The sequence below is a fragment of the Equus asinus genome, chromosome 9 (assembly GCF_041296235.1).
Source record: "Equus asinus isolate D_3611 breed Donkey chromosome 9, EquAss-T2T_v2, whole genome shotgun sequence".
In the NCBI taxonomy this organism is placed as follows: Eukaryota; Metazoa; Chordata; class Mammalia; order Perissodactyla; family Equidae; genus Equus; species Equus asinus.
Genome location: NC_091798.1, coordinates 73,657,372 through 73,684,833, shown reverse-complemented (window position 1 = coordinate 73,684,833; position 27,462 = coordinate 73,657,372). Strand labels below are relative to the sequence as shown.

The window sequence follows — 27,462 nt, the reverse complement described above, 5'->3', positions numbered from 1 at the left end:
GGTACCGCATCTCCGTCTGTGCCGAGGCGCCGTGTGGGAACAGCCTGCGCGCGTCCGCTGCCGCCCTGTCCCGGCGACGGCTGGCACAGTCACCAACCGGGAATCGGTTGGCGCCGCAGGTGGGCAAAGGCAACGCTGCCGGCCCGGGGGGCGGCGCGGAGGGTAGCGCTGGCAGCGTAAAAGGCGTCTTTGTGCAAGACTGGGCGGGGGGCGCTGGGGGGTGAGAGAGGCAACAGCTGAGCCGGGACCTGGAGGCTAGCGTTCTGGGACTCGGCTCCCCGCCACTCCTCAGCGGCGCTGGAAAGATCGGGGTACCGCCCGCAGGGGGCGGTGTGGGGCTGGAGGGGTTGGGTGGAGGGCCCTTGGTTTGGTCTTCTTGGAGACGGGAGGGGAGAGAAAGCAGCTTCGAGAAAGCAGGAGGGAACTCAGGGGTTTGCCTCCCCGCCCCCTCCCCTAGGTGGCGGAGATCTCGCTGGCTGGAAGGGCGCAGCCCCGCGCCCCGCGCTCTCTCGGCAGCCGGGGCGCCAGGAGAGCGGCCCCCGAGGCGGAGCCTCGTTCCTGTCCCCGGTACCGCTGCCCCCACCCGGGGGACAGAGGCGGGCGCCGCGCTGCCCTCCCTCTGCGCGCCGGCCGCGTGGCTTGCGGCTTATTTTCCCAGCTGGCAAGCGTCGCGCTGCAGACAAGGGAATGCCTGTGGTGAGTTGTTTATTTTGTTGAAGTTTGCGGTGGGCCAGAGGGACGTGGGGGGCGAGCGGCAGGCAGCGGCCGGGACTGTTTTGTTTAGGTCTCCTTCCACCTGTGTGGTATAAATCTGCCAGCCTCAGGGCGGCGGGGGGCCAAGGTGAGAAAACCCCAGCGCTCCGAAAGGCCCCTTTTTGCCACTTGCAGACCTAGCACCACGTTTGATTCTCCACTCCTGGGATCGGCTGGATCCTGGTTTACAGCACCCCCATGCCCCTGATCAGTGCTTTCCGCCCCCGCTGCGGACAGGGCTTCTGCTCCAGAGGGCAGTCAGCGCCCACGACCCCGGGACAGCTGGCCGCCGAAGTTCCTGCCCGGTACCCTTCCCTGTTCCTCAAGGACGGGGAGCTGAGGTTTTGATATAAGGGGCGCTCATGAAATTGGTGGGAACTTGTTTGAGTTGCATCTGGCGTGAAGTCTGTTCAGGGGTGTCAGGTCTGCTCTGTTCTACAAACTGGGATCCCGGTTGGCCAGAGTTTCCGAGACTTGAGTCTGGGGGAGGTAAGCCGATGGCTCCCAGGGGAGCCCAGAGGAACCCCCGGGGCTGATGGCAGTCACGGCCGCGGCTGCGTTTGCCTGGAAGAAAAGCCTAAATACATTAGCGAGCTGGTAAAGCTTTTAAGGCCTTCTCGAGAGTGAGTGGCTGGCTAATGAGAGGTTAATTTTGTTTCGAAGGGAAGGCTGCACTGGTTTCCTGAGATAAATGGACAGGAAGCGCATTACCTCCGCGCGCTGGCAAGCGGCTCCCAAATGCTTTTTGCACCTGCCGCTTTGAGCGGTGCGAACCGCGGCGGAGCCCGGGGGGATCTCGGGGGCCCGCTGTGGCCGCTCGGGCGATGAGCCCCACGCACGCCCGGGTTCTCTCCTTCCGGGGGCGCGGCGCTCACGCCGGGCTCTGGGGCTCTTCTCTTATACCCAGGTCCTGCGTGTTCCGGAGCTCGGGGGCCCCCTGATCCCGCCAAGCCCCCTCCAGGAGCGGAAGGGTTAAGAATGATGTAAGTACAATCCACGAGCTGCTTGCTGCTGGGCTGTTGGACTCCGGGCTGTTTCAGCCCCTGCTTTGCCTCCACGGTGGACTGGGGGGCAGCGGCGGAGCCCTTACTCCAGAATAGATTGCACAAATCGCAACCCTGGGTCTGATTACTGGCTCCTCTGCCCCAGGTGATCTGTTAAGCAGAGACCCTCGTGTTAGATTTCTGGAAATGGACAGGGGAGCAGTTAAGACAGCATGTATAGGTTCAGGAAAAGAAACCGCATCTTGTTTAGAATCCATGAATGTGGCTGGCATGTGTTTTAATTCTCTCCACTTGCACGTTCATACCATGGGGTACTTTGCTGGGTTCCTTAATTGTACTGTTCTGGTCTCATCTTTCCTTCCTGAAAACAAAGACGAAGGGAGAAAGACTAACAGTGGCAAGAAACCGGGTGGATTTATGAGTTGTGCAAGCTGTCACTTCACGATTTTTCTTCTGATTAAAATGTAAAACTTTTGTAAGTCATAGGTTTTATGTTTATGTTCTAGCTCCCACCACAGATTTTTCTTTGTAGAGTCTCAAAATCCTCCTAACTTGCAGGATAGGAGCTGGAAGAGTGGGTGCGCTATAAGCGACCATTCACCACCCTCTTGCCTTCCAAGCCGATTTGGGATCTCCCTAACAGTCCGAATTTACCCGGCGAGTGTGTCAACTGACCTAGTGTCTTGAGAATAGGTACCTCCTTGCGGTTTAATTGTGAAAATTAACATTTTCCTCTAGCCGGCTGAACACTTATGCAGCAATAAAAAGTGAATTGTTAGGCTTATAAATCTTGAGCTTGTCAAATTTTACAGCAGAGGAGCAATAAAGCACCTTAGAAGAAATGAAGTTTTTCCTCTAAAGAACAGTCTCATTTCACCACACCAGGATTTGCAGTGACTCGAGGTCGCCCTCTATTGATAAGAAAATGTGGAACACCCGTATACTAAAGGAACAGGATATGGAGGGTAGAAGAGGAGGAAGAATCCTAGAAAGTCAGTAGCGAAAAGACCTAAACCAAACTGAATTTGATCCTTAGCTCTTGGTTATGTGTTTTGAAGTATGGTAAATAAAGAGGGATGCTTCTTGCAGAGGGGTCGAATTAAATCTTAAGTTATGGAAAAAGAAACATCTTACTGTTAGTCTTTGTTAGCAAAATATTTTGAAAACCACTGGTCACATTTGATTACTTTTTGAAAGATGTTTACCAGTATTTAATTAACTTTATTTCATTGGTTCTATGTAGTAATTTTAAGAGAGTCAATTTTTGGTCTAATATATTTACTCCACAGTACTATCTAAAAATCATATCAGATAACTCCCCCTAAAAAGTCATTTCTCCAGGCAACTCTGAAGCTATTATTAAGCACATTATGGATGTACACAAGGCTTGGATTATATCTTGGGCAGTGAAGGTGTGTTTACAACTTGAGTCATCCTAGTATGTAATAAGTAAGTAATGAAAAATCACAGTAAAAATAGATAGGCATCCCTCATTAGGGACCTAGTGGTTTGTACAATTCATAATGTGTGTAATGAGTAAACTGGAGTGATCGAAGATTTGCCCTCAATTATCCTGGTCCATTGATTGATTAGCACATTGTAACATGTGGAATATTAACGTGTCCGTGGTTAATACGAGATTCCTAATTAGAAATTCTGAGTAATGTAGGGGTACACTTGCAAACTGCAATTTGGATATAAGTGAATTTAAAATGGCAGCCCTGAGCCGTCTGGGGATCAGCAAAGGCGAGGGCAGTAGGACGTGGCTCCCAGCCTTTGAGGCCATTCTTGAGATTAGATACCACTTCACACCTACTGATAACAAATTGGAACCTATCATCAACCTCACAGCACGCCTTCCTATGTCTTCACTTGGCAACCTCTTTTGTAGCAGGCAGTCGGGGTTTTTTCCTCATTTTTGGATCCATCCAATCACAAAAGTAGAAACTGACCTGCCATTGAATTAATCTAATAGACTCTGAAAATTTGTGGAAAAGCCACTGGGCAACAACAAATCATGGCATAATTACCCTACACTGCATTAAAAACTCACTATTCTCATTAATCTAATTACACTGTAACCGAACACGTTGAAGTTCGCCCACTCTCAGACCCCTCCCCGCTGCTTTCAGGAAGGGAGATGTCAAAGGAACAAGAACATCGGAGCCTAGCACAGCTGCCAGCGAATTCCGCCCGGAGCAGGCGGGTACCTTCCCAGCCCATCCGATCTGTCCGGACCGCGGGTCACCTTCCGATTTCCAACGCGGCTGGGTGCTAGCTTTACCCAACCGCCGCCAAGGCTCGGAACGCGGTTCCGCAGATGTGATTGGCTGCGAAGGGACCTGCCGCACGGCGCTCGGTAAAAGCGCCCGCTTCCTCCAAGGAGCCGGAGCCGGAGCTTGAGGAACTGGGTGGGGTTGATTTAAAAAAAAAAGAAAGAAAGAAAGAAAAAACCTCGGAGAGAAGTAGAACTCAATCATATTAATTTGAAGAGAAGTCAAAGGCCGGTTCCTTTGTAACGCCGGCAAGAGGGTTGCAGTCGCCTGTTTCTGTTGGGAGCGAGGAAACAGTAAATCGCGGAAGGAGGTGGAGGGTAGAGAAGAGGAGGGAGCGGGAGGGAGGCTGGGCCGGGCGCGGCGGTCAGGACTTGCAGCGGCCGGACGCGGAACTCGAATTACTCTGAGCAGGCTGAGGGCGGGAGGAGGCGCAGGGCTCGGGCGCTTTGGGCCCTGCGATTGGTGGGCTGGGCCCAGCGAGCCCGCGCTCGCAGCCAATGGGGCTAGAGGGAGGGGCTCGGCCGGGGTGGGGACCACGCAGATTGGCGGGTGTAGGGCGGGCGGGGCGGCAGTGCGGGGCTGAGATTGATTGACCGCGGGCGCCGCCGCACACAGATCTCCGGGCTGCCGGCGGCTGCTCGCTGGGGCTGGGCGCGTCTCCTGTCGGTCCACGCCCGCGCTCCACGCCCGCTGAGCCCACGCTGGCCGGGGCCCGGGCGCCCGCGCGCTGGGGGCCGCGCTCGGTACTCGCTTACCGTCTTTGTGTCTTCTCTCCCGCCCCCTCTGCCCCCGCCCGCCGCCTCCGGCCGCCGCGATGCCGCTGCGCCCCGTTGCCGCCGCCGCCGACTCGCTCCGCCCGCGGCGCGCTGCTCGCTGCGGCGGTGGCGGCGGCCCGTCCCCGACGCGGGCCTGAAGGAGGAAGAAGAGGAAACGAGGCGCGTCCCCCGGCCCATGCCGCAGCCACGGCCCCGGACCCGCCACGGCGCCCGCGCCGCCGCCCTCGCCGGAGCCCACGAGATCTGCATGGACGGGCATGGGCTTGAGAGCAGCACCTTCCTGTGCCGCCGCCGCCTCCGCCGCCGCCGCCGGGGCTGAGCAGCGCCGCCGTCCCCGGCTCTGCCCGCCGCCCCTGGCGCTGCTGCTGCTGCTGCTCAGCCTCGGGCTGCTCCACGCAGGTACGAGGCGCGCGCGCGGGGAGCCAGCCCCGGGCCCAGGGCTTTGTTCCCGAACAGCCCCGTGCCCAGGGCGCTCGCTGGGGCGGAAGGGCGGCGCGGCGCGGCGGGAAGGCCTCCCGAGCCCCTGCCCTGCCCCGTCGTCGGGCGCGCGGCGCGGCGGCAGGAACACAGCCGCCGAGCGGGCGGCGCGCCCCGGGCGCAGGGAGCGGCCTTCCCGTTTCTGCCTCCGCCTCCCCGCCCGGGCCCGGACCGTTGGTAGATCTGTCTCCCCTCCAGCAGCCACTTATCAAAGGGTTCGCGGGCGGGGGCTGCGCGCCGAGCCGGGGCTCCGGCTGCTTTCCTGCTCCGCGCTGGTGTTTACTGCAAGTCAGGCCGGGATCGGGTTTCCCCCGCCGCCGCGGAGGGCAGACAAGGAGCCTTGTGCTGCTGCTCCGGAGTGGGGGGCGGCGAGGCGAAGAAAGCGCACCAGATGGAAAGATTTTCACCCGAGTTTGAAAACCCGGGGGTTAATCTCGAAGTCACTTCAACTTCCTTAGACAGGAATTTCTTTCGTGTTTGCGAAAGCTGCTTTTAATTCAGCTTTCAAGCTCTTTGGAAAAACCCGTGCTTTGTGGCTCGCCGCGGGTTTTCGGGGTCCAAGAGGGTTGACAGATCTCGTGCGGTTCTCTGAGGTCGGCGCTTCCGCCCTGGCAGCAGCAGCGAGGAAGTTGTGCTTAGCAGGAGTGAGCCTGCTGATGACCTTTCTAGCATGTGACACTTATTTTTCTTTTTAAAATCGTTTCGTTAACACGATATTGTGTCAGTTGCACCTCAGTAAAGCTGGGGGGAAAATCTAGGACGCTCTTTACAAATAAGTACCACTTCTAGGAGTTTGTCTAGACAAGGAACTTTTTTAATGCCAAACTGGAAGATAAATTATCTTTTAGTTTGAGGACCACTAGAGCATTAGATCAGTTTTCCTTCGAGATCCTTCTGTCCTGTGTTTGTGCGACAGCAGTCACAACGCTCTGGAGAATCCTGAACTTTAATGCCACCCAACTGTGCGGAGTAATTTTTATTTATTTATTAAGTCATACCAGCCGTGCTAAAAATCCGGGAGGTCTTTTTAAGTAATGGAAAAAAAAATGTGGCATTTGAGGAGACGACTTAATTTACTTTGCGTAACTTTGCATTGTGTTGTAACAGCTGCTTTTTAACACTGTCACTTGGGGGAAACAGACTGAAGTCTTAATAAAGAGTGTAATTGCAAGTTTTACGATGATTAAGGGTTTAAATTAGTGACTTCAGAACCTTAGAAAATAATGTCAGTCTGCTTACAGAGAAGTTTTTTCATGATGTGTCAAAAAATGTGTTCTGGAGTGTTCTGTGTGAAAAATGTGTGTCCATAATGTCAAAGCGTGGGTTTCTTGAAGGGAAATTGAAGTGCTAGGCAGGACTGTGTGCCTCTTGACTGCTTGGATATTGTTCTCCTTGGTTGCCATACGGTCCTATGACAGGATTGGAATGTGGTCCTTGAAGATTTCTTTGCCAGTGCATGAAGAAGACCTAAGAAGTTGGCTTCAAGATTTAGGAAATTAAGATGCTTTAGTTCAAGAGTTGAAGAACTTGGAATATGAAATTCCTCTCAGTATGTTAATGTGCCCTCACTCAAGTCACCCTTAGATTCTACCCAGAGTGGCTGTGCTGAGTGGTATGTGTGGACATCTTGTTGACGTGGAGCAATTAATCTGGTTATAGAAAAGGGGGCTCCTTTTGAGAGATTGCTTTGAAGAGTAGTGCCGTGGAAATGCAGGCTGCTTTCTCCTCAGAGCAGGGAGCCCAGCCCAGTGCTCTTTGCAAGATGGGCTGCCATATGTTTTATGCCTGGATCCATACAACTTGCCTCAGCACCCCATATGGCTCCACATTTCACTTCATTCAGCTTCTGCATATCCCGTTTCTTTTATTAGAAACTAGTGATTGTGCTGCAAATTCACACATGCAGTCCTGGCGTGGAGGAAGCTGTCTTGAATGGTGAGGTCTTTCTGTCTGAATCATTAAGGAAAGCTCTAGACCCACAGATCCTTTAACACTTTCAGTAACTGCAATGGAAATATTATCACATTGATCATAGATGATCTGCCTGGAAAAAGGGAGAGATCGGTATCTGCAGATTTTGAATTCTGCCCTTGGGAAATGAAGAGTACTTTTATTCACTTCTTTTTCCCCTTAAGCAAACCTCTGCAATTCCTGAGTGGAGATCCAGTATGGGAGTTACTTGCTTACTCATACCCTTCATGGCTTCTTGGCTACGTCTTTGAGATTGTTTCTGCTCTGCATTGTCTTGGCATTTTGACAGGAGGCTTGCTTTACTGCCTGTAACAGGCAGAGTGTGCGTTGTCGTTATAAATTCATGAAGCCTAGATATTTCTAGGTGTATGTTGCAAATTAGTCATTATTCAGGAGCCTGCCATGGGGCTGAAACTGCTGACCCAAATGCACTTTCTCTCTGGTACTTAGCCCTACTCCCTCCCATCATCTCTATTCGAAAACGCTGTTAGAGACCTCAGCCAAAACAAAAGAACCCAAGGAGTTCTGTTCGATGTGAGATTTCTCACAGGAATCAGCACCTACCTGCTACAAAAAAGGAGCTGGGAATCTATCTAAATCTTGCATCCCTTGCCTTCTGAACAGTGGCATCTGCATTTCCATGCTGTTCTTACTTTTGATATTTTATGACTATTTGAAATAATTATAAGTAAAGGTATGCTTGGACAGATTTTATAGACCATAAAAAGAACAAATAGGCAGTGCAAGTTTAGCGGAAAGTTCTTGTGCTGTCATTTATTTGTAGTCTAAAAGCTGTTCACCCCTCAGTGATCTTGGCCCAGTTTTTATTTCCTTGCTTTCTGCTTGCTGTGAATCTGATTTATAAAGAAAAAAAAATGATGCAATATGTGTCCTTTTTTAAGCTGTCAAGTGTTGTGAGAGTCGGGAATCTGAGGGAGCTGTGACGTGTGGTGGGAGGAAAATGGCACCATGTCTGGGCTTCACACTCGCTGTTTCCGGTGCAGCCAGGACAAGGCCTTGGGGTCCCTTGGTCTTGATTTTCCCATCTATAAAGTGGTTTTAATGTCTTTGGGGGTTGTTGATTGGTTTTTTGTTTTCATTTTTGCTTTTTTTTGAGTAAATATAGTTGAAAATGACTTGATCTACTTTGGAGAACGGAATTCTATAATATCAAGCTGCTTTTGTCAACTTTGGAATGAGCAGGTCTAAAGTAGGCCTAACACATGAAGGTGTTTGCGTGATTTTTTAAAGTGCGGTTTAGTGATAGCTGTAAATCCATAGCTCTAAAATATTAAAATATTTTAATCTTCTCTTTTACTCAGGTTAAAGTGAATAGACTACAACATTTTTCCCTTTTGGTCTTTGAAATTTAAAAATGGTGGAGGAGGTGTCTTGAAAGGTTGTCATCTCCTTCCCTTTTCTTCCCAACTGAAGCCAGAAACAGAGACTACAGGCCATTTAATTTGAATTTAAATGCACTCTACTACTGAAAAGATTACAGTATCTTTCTAAGATGATATTAGGGTTAGTTTTAAGTCTGCATCAGATGAGGTCCTAAATCTTGATATTATCCTGAAGTTTGTTATGCCCACATCTTGAAATAATTATATATTTAATAATATTTTACCAACTCTGATCTCTCCCCCACCCCAGGGTACGAATTATATATTTTATGCCTGGAAAAGATCACAAAGTTCATTTTAGAACAAGCTTCTCCTTTCTCATATGAGGAACTGAAGACTTGAAGAGATGGAGACTTCCTCCATAGTTCAGAGACCTATAAAGAATGTTTAAGTAACACAGATATATGTTATACTTCATTTCTATAAAATTTGGGGTGGATGATAAAGTATTTTTCTTTTCGATAATTCTGGTGTTCCCACTTTATGAAACAGAATATTAAACTGATTGACACACGACTGACCTAGTATTGGCAGCTCTTGTGTTTTTTGTGCTTTGAGAGGTTTCATAAATTTCCATGTGAGAAGCTAATGGCAAAACATCATTGAAAATTGACTTGAAATAGTAGGGCAGTATACTTGGTTTTTCATTACTTCATTTTAGCTTTGCTTAAATCAGCAAGTTTATATGAATTGATGATTTAAGGGAAAAGGTAGTTTATGTATACTCTAAGAATTCTGTGTCCTATAATTCTCTTGTTCTGTTTCTGAAAAAACATAGTTGGTGGACTCATCTGTCTCTACGGCTTGATTTCAGTGCTGTCTGCTTTTTACTGGTGAACAGCTGGGGAGCTGGGATCCTGGGGAGCTGGAGGTTAAGGGAGAAGTGAATACATAGCTTGGTCACATAAATCACTTTATTTTTTAAGAGAACATTTATACTCTGTAGAAACCACTCTGTGTCAGTTTATATACGATTTGTTTATAACATTTCTTGGGAAATGCAGAATAACTTAGTACCTGCCTTTTTCCCTGTAGTCTTACCCTATGGCCATAGGGTAAAGGTGTTTTAACTAATCATCCTCTAAATTAGGAGTTTCCCCCTACCCAGGCGTGGCAGCTTTAATCCTGGTTTGGTGCACATTGTCTTCCAAAGCAAATGACTTATGCAGTTTTCAAGGTCAAAATGAAGTTTGCATCTTTGGGTTGGCCTTAGAGCAAAGGAATCTTTCTCAAAAATCTATACACGATGGCAAAGTTCATAAAATACTTCACTTACCATTCCCTTGTCATTTTAACCTAAGAATGCTGGACTAGACTCATATTCACTCACAGTGGCCCATGCTTTAAAGTTTTAAGTTAATTGACGCATGCACTTTCTCTCCCACTAGCTGAATTTGTGAGAGCGCAAGACACCCAGATTTCTGAACGCCTTCTTAAAATAGGAGTATATGAAATAGAACACACAGTCCCAAGAGGAGAATGTCATTTTCCCATGTAGCTCAGGAAGTTATGAAGCGTGTAAAAAATGTCTGGTCTTATCTCCCTTCCCATAGGTGACTGCCAACAGCCAGCCCAATGTCGAATCCAGAAATGTACCACGGACTTTGTGTCCCTGACTTCACACCTGAACTCTGCCATTGACGGCTTTGACTCTGAGTTTTGCAAGGCCCTGCGTGCCTATGCTGGCTGCACCCAGCGAACTTCAAAAGCCTGCCGTGGCAACCTGGTATACCATTCTGCTGTGTTGGGTATCAGTGACCTCATGAGCCAGAGGAACTGTTCCAAGGATGGACCCACATCCTCTACCAACCCCGAAGTGACCCACGATCCCTGTAACTATCACAGCCACACAGGAGCCAGAGAACACAGGGGAGGGGACCAGACCCCTCCCAATTACCTTTTTTGTGGCTTGTTTGGAGATCCTCACCTTAGAACTTTCAAGGATCACTTCCAGACGTGCAAAGTGGAAGGGGCCTGGCCACTCATAGACAATAACTATCTTTCAGTTCAAGTGACGAATGTGCCCGTGGTCTCTGGATCCAGTGCCACTGCTACAAATAAGGCAAGTATAGTCTTTTCCTTCTTCTTACTTATAACTTTCAGGTGTTTGATTCTTCAGACAACTTTTGAAGTGTGTTACAAAAGCCCTGGTTTAAGAGGAACTTTTTTTTGGTGTTCTTGGCAAGCAGTTAACAGGGTTGATGAAGGATTAAATGAAAATTATTTAGTAAGGAATTTCTCTCTGGAATTCTAGAGCTTATGTAAAATGGGGGTCGAAATGTAAGTAGACAATGATATGAAAAATAAAAAGTAAATAGTGAAATTGAGTTCTCTAGGGGAAAGGCAGGCCTTGTTTAATGAAAAAAATGTGTGCTTTTTTTCAGTGATGTCTTTTTTGAGTGCGTATATATGTGACTCTTCTTGAAGAAAGCCACATTCAGATTTATCAGATGGCTGCAGTGGGTGTTCTGAGTAAAGAAAGCTGTGAAGCCTGGGGCAGTAACCCATCAGGAAGCATGTTTTCTTGGAAATTTGGAAGCTATAGTAAAATGTAGTGGCTGTAAGCTAGCTTCCCAATGGCAAACCCACAGTGATGTTTTAGTTACTAAACCAGGGGTGACCAAGGAAGTGAAGAATCGGACATTGCAGAGCACTGATGTATAACCCCCATGTAATCTCAAGATAACAATTTAAGTCAGAACCTGGGGGAAAAGCTGACAGAGTTAAGTTAAGCTAACCCTACGTAGCTGCCAGCGTCTGTGGCTCTTGTTTGGTTGGTTGGTTGGTTTTAAAGAAACTAATGCTGAATGGAGATCCTCTAAGCCAGCTTGAAGGCGCCAGTGTCTTCGTGCAAGTAGATGGAGAGGAGCTGTGAACTGGGTTTCCAGTTGCCAGTCAGCGCTGATTCAGGCGTTAGTGAATACAGAGGTCAAAAAAGGGTTTTCCACAAAAATCGTGTCCCGGGTAACCGGCTCTTTCCTTGTCTCCCACACCACAGAATCACACATACAGGCGATCTCATCTGCTTAATTTTCCTTATTTTATCTGTTCATAAATTGGTTTAAACTGAAATATAATTGACAAGGATCAAGCTTTTGTAATACTTCTGACTGTTCTTTTGATTCCGGGACACCCTCCCTTGCCTCCAAACATGTGTGGTGTATTTTGTAAGTGAATTTAAATTATTTTGCTTGGCATTTTGTGGAGGGAATTTTACAACACCTCCGGAGATTTCTGGAGACACCCAGGGGTGTGACAAATCTAAGATTAGAAGTCGTCACTGTGAACAAAGAGGACTGTTACATTGGTCTAGACATCTTAGGGGAAACTCAAAAATGTTTACACTTCAACTCCCAATGTAAGCCCCAGCTTGCCTTTCCGAGTCCTACATCTCAAACTTTTCTTCCTCTGCTTTTTATAAGTATGCAAAGAATTTCTCCTGTCTGTATATTAAAATATAGATTTGCTGTGAATTATGATATACAGTTATACAATTAGGAAGTTATAAGACAAACTATGGCCCAAAGTCCATCATTGCTGCAGTCATAGGGCTTAAAACCTGGGAATAGTCTGGGAAAACAACACTGAAAACTCAACAAGGCGGTTCCATTGGGAATGGAGAAAATCCTCATCGATGACGCAGATAATTGAGGGCTTGCAAGGGTAGCCTACAAATTCCACTGTTGAGATTGGTAAGTGCTGTGTACATGGGAAAATAGTGGTTCTTTTCACAAGCCTAAAGTTCTGTTTTTCATGTCTTCCATCCAATCACATGTCACTCTGTTTGTCATTCAGCCTTTCAAAATTCTATACTTTCTACAAAGATGGTGAAAATATTTGGGGACAACCAGTTACTTTATGAGTATTAATATATAAATGGAACACTTGACAATGAAGTAGTTTAGGTCATTCCATTTCAATTGTGGTTGAATCTGTCATAGTTTTTAGCAAATAAATGAATGAAAAGAACGACTTTGTTTTCCCCCTCAGTGTGGAAGGGATCAAAGGTTTCACCCATTTCACAAAGGAGTGGGGAAAGTTGTCCTCTGACATAAATTCAAGCCAACGATGAGAATGCTTGGTCTTTAATTGCACTGTTGGAAAGTACGTCCCCACATCTGGTGACCATGCTGTTCAGCAACAAATTACTCTACGGCTTCACAACCTCTAGTAGTTGTTTTTTCCTTCTTCTTTTTGTGACTCCCTCCAAAGCCCCTAAAGCATCTGGAAGGGTACTTTTGAGGGCCTATCTCAGTGCTGATATGACCTGTGCTGGTGACACCAAGCACAGGCCTAACACTGTGCAGTGAAGTTTCATTCTACCCAGGGCCAAAATAAAACCTTTAAAAAAGTCTAAGCAATGAAAAAATGATGGTAATAAAAATAAAAACAATATGAGGCACAAAATATGTATGAAATAAGTTCCAAAAAAGGTGTGATTTTTTTCTTGATGTCTACTGCAATACTTTTAAAAAAAAACCACAAAACCTTTCAGAGTTTTTTTGCACGAGTCCTGGCTTTAATGAGACCTTTATATATACAGAGACGAGCTATTGGCTAACCCTTGCATTACCCATTGCAGATACTGGATCATCCTTGTGATGAAACATTTTTTAATGACCCATCTGCTCGATGTCACTAGATTTAAAGACTGACCAATGATATAATAGAGGCTGGCCAACTGTGATACTGAAATTGTATTTAAGCATTCATTCATATCTCTGCCTTCAGCAATGAGCCTAAAGGACTAGACCTGAGTGTTTTGCTCAGTGAGGTCCCTAAGACAGCAACTCAGTCCTGGGAGCTTGGCTTCGTGATCAAGCCGTCTTCAAGCCTGTCGTTCCGAGTCTGCCTGCCCTTAAGTACTAGCCTTTCCCTCGTCACAAAAAGACAGCCTGGGAAAAAGTTCTAAACAACAGAATGAAAGAAAATGAAGGCATCTGTGCTCACAGGGCCATTTATTAGCTGAGCCTTGTCCTTTTTCCACATGGCCAGCCATGAGTTTAGGGCACCGAGGCCTGCAGTGCTGGACCATGTGGCTTCATCTCCCCTGTCTACTTCCTCTCCCCCTGGGGAGCACAGAGTGGTTTTCCGGTTGGTCATGGTGTATGTGGGTATGCTTTCCCAGGGCAGCTGGGTTTCTGTTATGCCCCCTGCCAGCCTGTCAGGCTCCCTGTCTCTGGAGGAGTCTGCAGGGTTGGCCACTTTGCCAGGTAGGTCTGCTCCTAAATGGGAGGCCAGGGCTGGTTTTTCATCTCTCCACCCCGGGAGCCGCAGGGGTTTCTGGCCCACCTACACACCTTGCTGAGATCCACATCAGCCCTGGGCCATCTTCCCCACCTTTGGTTGTGAGAGGCAGCTTCGGGCCTGCAGGCAGTGGGGCAGAGAGATGAGAGGGGCGGGCTTAGAACTGGCAGAGCTGACTACGCAGGGAAGAAGAGCAGCTTTTGTCTGGGGAGGAAGACACGGCCCCACACTATGGAGGCTCCAGAGAGGACACGTCAGTAGCTCTCCTGGGCCTCACACAGATAAAGAAACCAGATCATCTGTGGGAATGCTTGACTTCTGAACCTTCTTTTCCACATTCTCTTTGCCAGCCCCTCCGTCTCAACTCCTGTTTACTTCATTCTCTGTGTCCGTGGATCTCTGTTTAAGAGGACTCAGTAAGGGTTTGTATATGCCATAATTACAGAAGGTGATTCCGGTCATAAATTATTTTATGAAAGGATTCTGCACTTTACAAATGTATTCCTAGTAGCATATATTAAAATCGCCAGTCTCTCAGGTGCATTTAAAATGATTCCATTTCCAGAAAATGTCAGGAATGTATTTGTTGCACACCTAAACAATAGCAATATTTTTTTTTTAAAGATTTTATTTTTTCTTTTTCTCCCCAAAGCCCCCTGGTACATAGTTGTACATTCTTCGTTGTGGGTCCTTCTAGTTGTGGCATGTGGGACGCTGCCTCAGCGTGGTTTGATGAGCAGTGCCATGTCCGCGCCCAGGATTCGAACCAATGAAACACTGGGCCGCCTGCAGCAGAGCACGTGAACTTAACCACTCGGCCACGGGGCCAGCCCCACAATAGCAATATTTTTTAAATTATTCTTTACAAGTAATTTGAATACCTTTGCATTATTTTTCCTTTTGTTTTAATGTAATTGTGTCCTTTTCCATCACTCTAACTTTCTTACCTTATTCTCAGCTTCAGTGAAACAGAATTGTAAGGAGGAGGGGAGAGTGGGGATGACAGCAAGTCCTTTTGTAGATTTTCTGCCTCAGATTTTTCCATGCTTCACCCTTTAGTGAGAGAAGGCGGTTTAGCTTAAGGCAGTTTGCATTCAGGAAGGAGATGTGTTCTTTGTGCTTGACAAGCCAGATGACTGTCGGCCAGGTGAGGGGGCACTCTCAGGTGCCTCAGTGGTTCTTGCTGCTGCCATGGGCCGTCAACTCCTGGTAACCCCACGGGCAGTAGCACTCAGCGCCTGTCCAAAGCATGAAGAGGCCCTGCTCATCAGGTATCTATATAGTTTTTAAAGCCCATAATTATCCTAATTCTCAAACTCTAGCTCCTTCCTGGGAAATTCCTGAAAACTTCTACGGGTGGATGAGACTAGAGATATAGAGAGACTTAGTTCATTCGGTTCTTTCTTGCTTACTGTCTTCCTCAAACTCTATAACCCAGGGTCTCTCGTGATGAAACACTGTTTGCGATAGGCTGCTGGAGCATGAGTTGGGTAGTCCTCCTTTCTGATGCCACCTAGCATGTAACTGTTGTTCCAGACAGAATATGGGCATGTAAACCAGTGTTCTCGATCATTTTCTGGTCTCAAAATAAGAGCCAGGTGTGCCTGCATTGCAGAAACTTTCACCTGCCATTTTAAGCATCTCTCTGCATCAAGGTTTGAAGTCTGACCTCTCTTGACCCCAGACCTAGTGCATTTGTTTTGTAGCCCGTTAGTTTCTAGTGTCTTTACAGAGAAACTGGGAGCTGCACGGTGGACTGAGAAAGATGCTCATCCTCCCATCAGCAGGGTTGTGTTTGGAATATCTGGACACCATTCTTGCATGCAGTGGTGTTATGGAAGGGACACAGTATTTTCTTTAAACATACAGGGCCTTTTCCTTCCAGAGATTCTTTGAGGATTGTAACTAATCCTTAAAATCTGAGACTGGTCTTTGTATTGTTGTGATCATCTGTGTTGCAGATAATTCTTGCCATCTCTCTAAGATCTGCCTCTTGTGATGGTCCTTCTTGTTTTGCAAAAATGCTGAAAAGTTATAAGACTGGTTGAAGCATACTGGGGAACCGAATAGGAGAGAGGTTTGTAGTTACAGCTCCCTGCTCAGTGTAATCATTTCTCTGATAAAATGTATAATTAACTTGGTGCTACATTTGAACCACCAAGCATTAAAGGGCCTACTGTGTGAGGGAGATGCAGAGGTGAAGGCAATCTCTGCCTCAGTCTAAGCCTGTAACTAAGATTTGCAGCAGTCAGTGGGGAATTGTGGAGTTTGTGTGTAAAACCAGCCATTTTTAGGGGCCGGCCCATGGCGCAGTGGTTAAGTTTGCACTTTCCGCTTTGGGGGCCTGGGGTTCCCCGGTTCAGATCCTGGGTGCGGACGTGGCACTGCTTAGCAAGCCATGCTGTGGTAGATGTCCCACATATAAGTAGAGGAAGATCCGCATGGATGTTAGCTCAGGGCCAGTCTTCCTCAGCAAAAAGAGGAGGATTGGCAGCAGATGTTAGCTCAGGGCTAATCTTCCTCAAAAAAAAAAATCCAAGCCATTTTTAGGGTTTCTTTTTAGAACATTGGTGGCCTGCATTCATAAGCTGGTTCCAAGTGCTGCTACTTAGCAAGTTGTCCCAGGTGTCAGGAAGGGCCAGCAGAGTGGGCCAGGGGATGGGCTGCAGTTACCCAGGGACACCCCTCCCCCTGGTATTTGGCACAGTCTCCCTTTCCACCTCGCATAGGCAAGCTGGCCCCCACCTGCACCCTCACTTCCTCACTCCCGTATGACCTAGCAGGGTCTGGAACGCTGGCTGCTACTTTTGAGTGGTTGTTGGACTTTGATTTAATGTCAAAAGGCTCTCTAGAATTTGACTATCAGAGTTTCATCTCATCTTTAAAACACGTGAAAGCATGTCTTAGATATCCTTATCCCCCCTGAATTTGTTTATTGTAGAAATAATATTGAAACATTAAAGAATAGTTTTTAGAAGAGCAGAAAAAAGCTATAGTTTCAGGTGGTGGTGTTCTCATTTGTCCTTTTCTGTTTCCTGCATAGCTCTTGTTTGTACTGGATTATAAGGTCTTAGGCCCAGGAACTACTCACCGTTGCTTCATATAGTTTCAGCAGATTGCCTGGAGGTGAAAGGATTTCCGAATGGATGTGGGGAAAGAAAGCAGGAGGAGAAATTATTAGCTGTATGATGTATCTAAAAGTGTGACAGATCATTTTGTAAGACGAATGGGCCTACCTTGGTTACTCTTTGTGCTGTACTTTCCAAACACAGTACCCCTTATATGGTCTGTGCACATTCAGATACTCTGGGAAATGAGTCTTTTACCATCTTCCTTTCTATTCTCTGGAGTAAAGAGACAGAAGATGCTATTAGAAACCGTCTAAAACTGTATAAAGTTTGTATCTGCGTGTCTTCTAAGTCCTGCGTTTTGAATCTCCCTAACTGTGCCACTCCCTCTGTCCCAGGTGTGGTTTGGAAGGAGGAGGGGACCTCCACATCCCCCATTTGTAAGTGCAGTTAACCCAGCGCCTGCCCAAGCCAGGCGGGATTCCATGCGAGTGCTGTGGGCCTCTGCTGCTTTAAAACAAATCTGCACTCCTCCATACTTTAAACCAGAGGCACGAGGCCAAGTCTGATACACAGTGGAGAGTTAGAACTTGTTTTCCTGTCACGTTTCCAAATGTCTCTCTCCACCCGGTTACATTTTCTTTGAGTCAACATTTTGAGAGGAAGGGGCGAGAAGGAAACATTGGGTAGTTGGTACTTTACTTGTTGGCTTCAATTAATGCTAACCAAACAATTGCTGCCTGTGCAGAATGTGGCATGTGAAAAGGGTTACCTACAGTGTTGAACGATGAAAAATGCTCCCTTACCCATTTCGCCTTTATTTGTTTTGACCGCAGTAGAACTTGCTCTTCCACTGTTTTGCATTTTGTGTTCTCGTGGGTGGGGTAACTCAAGGACTGTTGGAACTGCTCAACTTGTCACTAAGTGATAACTAACAGGAGCAACAACACTCCTCCGACATAGATAATTTAACTGGACAGCCTTGCAGTGAAAACCTGGCGATGTTGGGTCCAGAAAGAACTTTAGGTCTATGGAGAAAGGAGTTCTTCATGTCCCGTTTTGTTGGTTATTTTACGAGTTGGAGCCAAAAGAACTTTGGCTAATTCTGGTGGGGTTCTTCCAGTGTTAGAACGTCGCTTGTGTACTGTGGAGGGAACTGATATGACAGCACTTGAACACTAACTTCTCATCTGCTCTGCACGTGCTCCTGAAATGGAGGTCAGGGTTTAATTTTTCCAGTTCAAGGTGTGTGTGAGTATGCACGTACGTACACGCATGTGCTTGTGTGGTGTTGCTGTCTTCCCGCCTCCCTGCCTCAGGAAAATGAAGACAGAAGGATATTGTTTTGGAGCATTCCAGTTAACTGGCTTCTTGAAATATGTGTTCACCACCTCTAACCACCTCATTCCTGAGTGGGCTTTTTTTTTCCTTCAGTAGCCCTGGGGACTTGAAATTGAACCTAGAAGTGACAGAGTGTGAGTGTATTGTGAAAGACATGCAAGCCTTTTCACTTTTTAAATCACCTCCGAAAACGGAAAAATGATCAAAGAGGCTGTGATTGCCTAATTCCCATGGGTTTGGGGAACAGCTGTGCTAAGCCTGGGCCCAGATCATTTGCCCCAGGTCCTGCTAGGGCCTCTGGATCTCTGGCCCTGCCCCCTCCGGCCATGAGGAGGGAGATCACTGAAGGCAAGACCTGCCAGTGCAGATTCCTGCCCCTAGAGTTCCTGCCTCCGGCCCTGGCTCTCATCTTTCACAATATTTTTAGGCTCCGGTCTGAAGCACAGTGGCATCCTAGGTTGGTAATGCTGTCCAGACAGGCCTGACTTCATGGTGAGTTCCTGCCTTTGCTGGCCTCCTCATAATGCATAGTCTGAACCCAACAAACAAACAGACAAGAAGTTCCCTGTGCAGTTCTCGGAGTGGCTAAGCCTTTAAGGACTGGCGGCCTTTCCTCCTCACACTCAGCACAGCGTTGCTCTGGTCTGTACAAGGAAGCTGGCCAACTTCCCTGTCTCTGAGCCTATTTATACTTGCAGCCTTCCTAGTTGTAAGTGTACAGAAATTACTCTTTGGCAGTCAGCATTTTTGTGCCTGTCCCTTTTATGTGTCATCCCTGGGCCTGCTTCCCTTTCACTCTTGCGTGCTCTTTCCAGCCAGTGAGCCTCATGCTTCTCCCCGGACCACCCTAGCAGCCTCAGCTGTGGGTGTCCTTCCCCTCTGGTTTGGTTTCTTCTTTCTCCATCTGCTGCCAAGTACCCCTGCAGCAGCCAAGGCAGCCCCTGTTCCTGCATGTATTACCTAGGGCAACACTGAAGAATAAATAAGGCGGATCCATTCCATTTCTCTGGGATCCTGTAAGTACTCCTAGAACAGAGCCCGGTGGAAAAAACTGGAGGGTAGAGAAACCTATTTTGATACCTCTTCTGAAGGCAGTAGATTCTTACAGTCTCGTATCAAGCCCTAAAAGGAATCTAGGGCAAGATTTTTAATCTGCCTCCTTCCTCTTAAAGAGATGTACTGTCTTACTGTTAGTATCTTGTCCTAGCCCAATAAAATTATTTAACAAAATACGCTTTTGTAGGTCTTTAAGTTCAGCCTTCCTGTAGGTAGATATTTGATATATAGACTGAGTAGTGATTGTAAAATTACATTCCAGTTCATGGAGTTCACACCTTCCTAGCAGATGTTTTTCCCCTTAATTTTTCAGGAAAATTATCAATGACATGAATCATTTCCCAGCCCAACATTTTTTCTTAAATATGGTACATATAAATACTCTCGTGGCTTTTTTTATGAAATTGTTCAGACAGAAATTTATTCTCGGCAGAAAATTATTCTAGCTAATATGCTTTTTTCCCCCTGCTGCACAAAGTGGGGAGAGAGACATGGGTCTCCCCAGTCTTATGTAACCAAAGCCGCGGTGGGTAGCTCTGCTCCAGCGTGGTCCGCGCTTCCGGCTTCCGAGAGCCACACTTCCGGTTACACTGGCAGGGCAGGGTTGGGACCAGGGAAGACGCTCCAAGGAAGGTGCCTGCAAGGCCTCGACTTATTTTTGGTGCTTCAGAGCTTCCTAGGCTCTGACTTCTCATCATTTAGAAAAACGGACTTTGAGAAGTAAAGATGAAGACTTTCAGAGCTGGAGATAGAGCGTGCGCACGGTTTTCCTCTTTGGGGCATGTGCTCTTGTGGGAGGGGTGTCTTGCGTGCTCACTCTGCAGGACTGGGTGTAGAGGCTGTCTGCACTTACCCGTGCAAGAGTAAAAGGGGCGTGAGCACGGTGTTCTCTTATTCTCCCTGAAAGTCGCCTAGTTCTTCAACCTATCATTTCGTCCAGAAGATCTGATGAAATAGATGTATCCGCTAATTATATGAAATAAAAATTTTTTTAGCTTCCTTTAACACAGGCAGGACTTTAACCAGGTACATAATCAGAATTGAATTTCCCTGTGTTCCAAGATAATTTCTGTGCGTATTTCAGTTTGGTTTGCTGGTCCAGTGTTACAAGCTGTGAGGTCCTCCATCTAAAAGTCCAGCACTGGTATTTGAGGATTCCAGTAAGATCCTGCACTTGCAGTGCCAAATGGCCTGATTAAACGCCGATAAATGTTTCTTCCAAAATACAATAAGAACGAATAGTTAAGTGCAGTCCTGAGGGAATTCTGCTGTTTGAAGACCTCTCTGCAGCGCTTTGCAAGGCTGTCCGGACTGGGAAGCTGTGTCTGTGTGTTGGCAAGGCGGTGCCTGGGTTTTTTTCTTTGTTGACCACCTCGTTTTCATTTAATGTGTTTTCTTTCCTGGTGGAAAGGGGAAGCAGGTGTCTCTAAATTTTGATATTTCACAGCAAACCTTAAATCCTTATTGCCCTTTCCACGTGGAAGGGTTGATTTGTAGCTGTATCTTTCTCTTCCTAATAGCCCTTGTGGGTGGTAAAGATCTCAGAGAGTGAAACATTAAAAATGAATGAGGAGAACTGGAGTAGTTTGTCTGAGGTGGGGGTTGAGAGGGACTGGGTGGGGGAGGTTTAACAAAAGGCATTGATGTTTTAAATGCACAGAAATTCCATCCATCAATAATGAATGGTGCGGCATAGAACAGATGTGCCAAATTGAGTTATTACAGCATATGGATCAGTTCATGGGGAGGGGAGTATGCAGCATAGCTGGTATTTTTAAATTATCTGTTCCAGAGCTTTAAAATACAATTTTGAATATCCTGTTTTTACCCTCTGATAGCTGCTAGTTGGAAATTTGAAATGTTTGGAATTTACAAAAGTTCCAATTAATTTTGAATTTTTTTTAAGTGAGAATTATGAAGAATGAATAAATTTTGTTTTTCTGAAAAGGGAGACAGAATCTGAAAAAGAATTTCTGGCCCTCATGGTTGAGTGCTCTCTCTTTAAGAGCTTGTGTTGTAACTAGTACGAGGAATGATGTTGCGTTATAAAACTGAAGTCATGTGAAACTGTTCTCGGTGTTTTCTGCATTTACATGGATTCTATCTCTAGATGCCGCTTCAGTACATGCTTAAACTACAGAAGACCACTCAGGAAACTCCTGTCATGCTTTGAGATGGAGTCATCGTCCTTAGCATTTTGAATCAAGGGCTAATTCTATCCATGCTCCATGAGAATTATTTCACCCAAAAGAGAAGCAGTGAGAGAAATATCAGCTTCATTGTCTCAGAGAGAAAATCACTCCTAGAAAATTGGACAGACAGGCAAAATCTGTTAGGTAAACTGAAATAATCTGTAAGTGTAGATACTGGTACAGAGGTCAAGCTCTGCGTTTTCCGTGGTCTTCTAGATTTGTGGGAGTTACTAGTAGTGTCAAGACGTGGCAGAGGACAGTCATTTGCAAGTGGTTGGACTCCTCAGCTGGAATTGGTGAGCTTTATGAAAACAGAAGAGATTTGGTGAGACGTGGGGAACGATCTCGTCTTCACGGCGACCCTCACTCGCCTTTTCGGAGACTTGTTTGGAATTGGATCTCTCTGCTTCGTTGTCCCAACAAAACTAATTCCTCCTTGTTTTTCCTAAGGTGGATAAAAAAGCACTGAGTTCCTGCAAATAATGCCAAGTTGGTTTAAATTTGAGGTTTGTTAGACTAGAAAGACAAATTGCTTAGCTGTTGTAGAAGAGTTTGTTTAATCTTTGAGTGAACGTTCTGGTTGAAAATGAGGACAGTGATTGTATGAAAAGCCTGTTACTAAGTCTTTTTTAGCCATCTGTATAAACGTTCAACTTTCAGGTGCAGAATTTACTTGAATTAATCTTTTTACTTCAAGGAATCCTAGCTTGCCTTAAAAAAGCCTTGTCAAACTGTCTTTAGAGCCACCAAATAAATCTATTTTATAGTCCCATTAGATATCTAGCTCCAAATCCCATTCACTCTGGAAAGTCCTATGGTTGGATGCACAACAAATTTCCTGAAATCATCTCTGGTACACCTCCTTAGGGTTGTTAAGAAGGTGTTGAAATGTGAGAAGGCTGGTAGTGAAATTAAATTGTGGCTCAGGATAATTAGGAAGGGAGAAAACCAAGCGCTTTCATAGTACATTGTCTGGCTCTTAGTTGCAGCTGCAAACAACGGATATGAATTTAGCCAGTTGCTACAGTGCAGCTGGTTCAGATCTGGCTTTATAACTGGCTGAAGTAAAATGAAATGGCTGGAAAATTCCAGTCAAGTAACACCAGTGGGAACATGTGGAATTAAATAATGTGAGCAAATGCTGGCCGCGTTGGGGAAAAAACTTCAGACATAAACTTGAGGGTGGGGGTGACGGCTTGTAGAGAGAGGGGCAGGGAGGGGGCAGGGCGTTTGCTGGGCTTTTTCACAAGGGTCTATTGTTTTGATTAGTTCCCTTGCAGGAGGTGGATGGTTTCCGTCATCCAGAGTAATTTGTAGAGCCTTTGGCCTGTCTACCTTCCTCCTCGACTGAAGTCACCTGATCCTTTTTTTCTTCTTCAAGAAGAAAGGAAAATAAGCTGTTACCTCAGTTACTGACAATAACACAGATCTCGAAATGTAGTCTTTTTTTTTCCTTTGGGACAATTTTCCCACCTGTGTGACCCAGAAGGCCCTGACTCTTCGTAGTCAACTTCCTTCCACCACTTGTGCCAGAGATGTTGAGTATGTTGGAGGCAAAGGTGTGTGAAGGTTCAGGGTTTTTGTAGTTCTTCTAGTTAAGGAAAGAAAACGGGTTCACTAAAGGGAAGCTTTTGTATTATCAGTAGTTTTTTCTCCATGAATTGTCTGCTTAATTTGGAGAATTGAGAGTTGGCTGGGGAAGAAATTTCTGAGGAGTTCAAGGGCCATGGTGCTGTTTGGGGAAAACATTTGCTGTAACTAGGTTTAGGGTATTTATTCTCTGCCAGCGCTTGGGAGCTCTGTTTGCCAAGTGACTTCCCTGTCACCGGGATTAGCCAGTCATGTGAAACATTTGATTAAAAGACTTGGAGAAATCTTTCCTGAGGCCCACGATTGGTGGCTGTTGCTGGAGTGGCCCCCTCCTCAACTCTCTGCTTCGACCCTCACTGGTAGTAAGTAAGTCGTAGTGATGACTCATGGGATATGGTTTTATAATCCAACGAAGAATCTTTTTAGAAATCAGAGCTCTGGTAGGTATATTGTTAATTAAGCTCCTTAAAATTTGTGCAGGAACAAAAGGAATTTTTTTTTTCCTCAGGGCTGTACTATGGCTCATCTGTTTTTGGAGAGAGACAAGATATAAATTATCAGTAAAAATTGCCGATTTTCCAACAGCAACACTGTTCTGTCTTAGGAAAGTAAAGAAAAAAAATTTTCCTGATGCGCATTCCCTAGATTTGTGTTAAAATTTCTAAATACAGAGGACTTTTTATTTTCCCTAACATTGATGCCACTCCTTTGTGAGACAGTAGCAAATGGGCTGAGTTGGAAGATTCTCTCTCTAGCCGTGGCCTCCAGAATGGAGGGGCGCTCTTGCTGCAGAAGGAGACGCCGTCCGCTTCCCCTCCCATCGTGTTAAACTTTGTACGTGTTCCTTCCCACAGATCACGATCATCTTCAAAGCCCACCGCGAGTGTACAGATCAGAAAGTATACCAAGCTGTGACAGATGACCTGCCAGCTGCCTTTGTGGATGGCAGCACCAGTGGTGGGGACGGCGACACCAAGAGCCTGCGTATCGTGGAGAGGGAGAGTGGCCGCTACGTGGAGATGCACGCCCGCTACATAGGAACCACGGTGTTTGTGCGGCAGCTGGGTCGCTACCTGACCCTCGCTATCCGCATGCCCGAAGACCTGGCCATGTCCTACGAGGAAAGCCAGGACCTGCAGCTGTGTGTGAACGGCTGCCCCCTGGGCGAGCGCATTGATGATGGGCAGGGCCAGGTGTCCGCCATCCTGGGGCACACCCTACCCCGCACCTCCTTGACGCAGGCCTGGCCTGGCTACACACTGGAGACTGCCAACGCTCAATGCCACGAGAAGATGCCAGTGAAGGACATCTATTTCCAGTCCTGTGTCTTTGACCTGCTCACCACTGGTGATGCTAACTTCACCGCCGCAGCCCACAGTGCCTTGGAGGACGTGGAGGCGCTGCACCCAAGAAAGGAACGCTGGCACATTTTCCCAAGCAGCAGCCGTGGGACTCCCCGGGGAGGCAGCCGTTTGTCCGTCAGTCTAGGACTCACATGCTTGATCCTTATTGTGTTTTTGTAGGGGTTGTCTTTTGTTTTGTTTTTTATTTTTTTGTCTATAACAAAATTTTAAAATATATATTGTCATAATATATTGAGTAAAAGAGTATATATGTATATACCATGTATATGACAGGATGTTGGTCCTGGGACACCCACCAGATTGTACATATTGTGCTTGACTGTTTCCATGTACGTTGGATGTAGTGTTCTTTGTATCGATTTTGTTTTGCAGTTTTGTGAAATGTTTTATAATGTCCCTGCCTGGGGCCTGTTAGAAAGCACTTTATTTTTTATATATTAAATATTTATGTGTACCTGGTTAGTATGTATAGTACATATACACAGACGTCACACACAGCGTCCCATTGGAAGATGACCGGTGACGTTGTTTGTAGCTGTTCTTGGCTGTCCCCTCCTACCCTTTCCCGTTGCTACTGACGTGCCGTGGTGGCAGCTTTCACTGGCACCTCCTGATGGAGCTGCCTCGTTCCTTCAGATGGGGTGGGTCCTTACCCCTGTGCCCTCCCTCGATTTGGAGGGCTAGTTCACTCCCCCTTACAGGTGCTTTGGGCTCTGTTAAACACTGATCTCTAAGGAGCCCTCTCCACTCTAACAGCTGCCACTTCATCAGAGAGTAGGGAGAATATTACTACAGTTCTTATTAACTAGGATTGCTAGATCTGAGCACTTGTGGTATTTTAGGTTGAACTATATGAAACTGCTGTTTCTATAGGTCAGAAGGGGCCAGTGATGGCAATTTCATAGATAAATACCAGGCATTTTGCTAGTCCCCAGTAAGTAGCTCTCGGTCTTTTTCTCATCACATGTCCCTGTTTAAACTAGTTTTTCCCTCTTTTAACTCTATTCTGCATTGAACAAATAAGACACAAAATCATAAATTTCGTGATCATGGCTTGCTCTTCTCTCTATAATTTGTGTCATGTTCTTAGCTTTCTCCTCTTTGGCTGTTTGGGCCCAGAAACACACTGTTCCCTGTCCTCACCCTCAGTACGCCCCCCTCAGCCTCACCTATGAACCCAGGTATGGGGGTTTGTTAGATTCTTCAACCTTGAGGCCCAGAGCCCGTCACAGAGTTTTCTGCTCTTCCTTCCCCTCCATACCGGAATCTTCATCACAGTCTCTGGCCTGTCTGTATGCACGATGGAAGGGGTTAATGACAGAAAGGCTCCCTGGCCTGACTCAGCGTGCGGCTAACTCCGGGTGCTGGTTAATCCTCACTGAGCCATGTTGCTCGCTCTCTCTGATCAGATTCTCTGCCTCTTATCCTCTGTAGGTGAATATTATTTTGTCAGTTGCTCACGTAACTTGGTGAAATCCCTGTAAAGTAAAATATCTCCTTGCCTCTTCCATCCCATTGTTGGCACCCCCTTGCTAAAGGAAACCATCACCCACAAAAGGCAACGGTAACTGAGAAAGTGACCTCCAGGATAGGTAGGTTTATATTGTTCTATCTAAAATGTAAATGTTTGGTTCCCAGAAGAAGTGATCCAGTTTGTACTTTACCTTAATCAAGTTTACGTAAATGCGAACAAAAGTTAATGAACTTTCGATAACATAGTAATTTGACTACCATAGTCGTCAAAATTGTGCTTAGTTTTAGTTGGCCAGAATTTCTTCCTTTTGTCTTGTGCCATTGATTAGTGGTGCTGCCAGAGGCCCATACTGGCGGGAAAAGAGGATGTCGTTTTGTGAAGTTCAATGTCTTAGTGAATTGATCCGTCATCCAGTCACAGGATGGAGCTGTGGGTTCATGTAGAGGTGGCAAACCCCTCTACCTCCTGGTATATAAGAGAAGAATCTTGGCCCGTCTGGGAAAATCATGATGGCATCTTGCTTCTTATTCGACAGAGATGCAATACCAGAGAGTTGAAACCTAAACCTGTTATCCTTTCTCAAAACTGGACTAGGAACCTGCCTGCCATCAGCTCTGAACTGCGGCTGCTTTTCTTCTATGGAACCACGTGCCGGGTTCAGAAGCTATAGTTAGTTAGCAATTTCGTTATGTAATTAAGTAGAACGAAGGAGGAAAAATATTTAGGGTACTTCTAACCACTATTTTTGTGCAAATAGTATAAAAGTGAACTAAAAACAATAGTAGAAATTTCTACCATATCTGGATTTAGAGTGTATATAATTAATATACCTTTGTCCTTTTCAGGGAGAGCAAAACAACCACCACTACTAATAGTTGGGAAGAGAAAATTGGGTGGTTTTGCCATAACATTTAGCTAGGAAGGATGCTTAAAAGCATCCTATGTCACTAGTATTAGTACCAGTGTATTTAGCTATTCTCCCGTTATGGTCAGTGTCCCTGTACAACATTTACAGTCCCCACAGATAACTGTTTCAGAAATACAGGTATTTCTTTAGAGAAGGGCCAGGTTTGTTTTCTCCTGTTTCTTTTCTAGGGAAAATGCTACTTGCACATGTTTGTTCTTGAAATCTTCCATAATCAGAAGAGTTTTGGGTAGTATCAACACATGGATAGGCTGTAGCTGTTCAGAGGTCTCCCAGGGGAGCTTAAAACTTTGGGGAAAACACTGGTTTTCACAGATGCTCCACATGGCTGTCTTTAAAAGACTCAACATTTTTTTGTCCTTTGTTATGCTTGGAACCCTGTCCCCCCCGCCCCACCCCGCCGTGTGTCGAGTCTTTGCAAAGAAACCTTTAGATGTGGCTCATAGGTATATGAATAAGTATCTGTGTAAAACAGTGAGTGTGCAGTGTGTAAATACTTTAAATTATTATGCTAGAAAAATAAAGTTACCTACCATGCTGTGGAA

The 27,462-nt window shown here is 46.3% G+C and overlaps 1 protein-coding gene across 3 annotated transcripts; it reads left to right on the top strand.

Moving 5' to 3' along the window:
• RGMB (repulsive guidance molecule BMP co-receptor b) lies at nt 1-27,462 on the top strand. 3 transcript variants are annotated; one of them, XM_044780061.2, is made up of 6 exons: nt 1-119; nt 458-696; nt 1,661-1,736; nt 4,949-5,208; nt 10,214-10,722; nt 24,009-27,462. In XM_044780061.2, the coding sequence occupies exons 3-6, from the start codon at nt 1,732-1,734 to the stop codon at nt 24,675-24,677; spliced, it is 1,443 nt and encodes a 480-aa protein (XP_044635996.1). In that variant the 5' UTR covers nt 1-119; nt 458-696; nt 1,661-1,731; the 3' UTR covers nt 24,678-27,462. The 3 variants fall into 3 exon arrangements, with proteins under 3 accessions (XP_044635996.1, XP_070373800.1, XP_070373801.1); XM_070517699.1 differs by lacking the exon at nt 1-119 and adding an exon at nt 211-311; XM_070517700.1 differs by lacking the exon at nt 1-119 and having other exon boundaries at nt 690-841.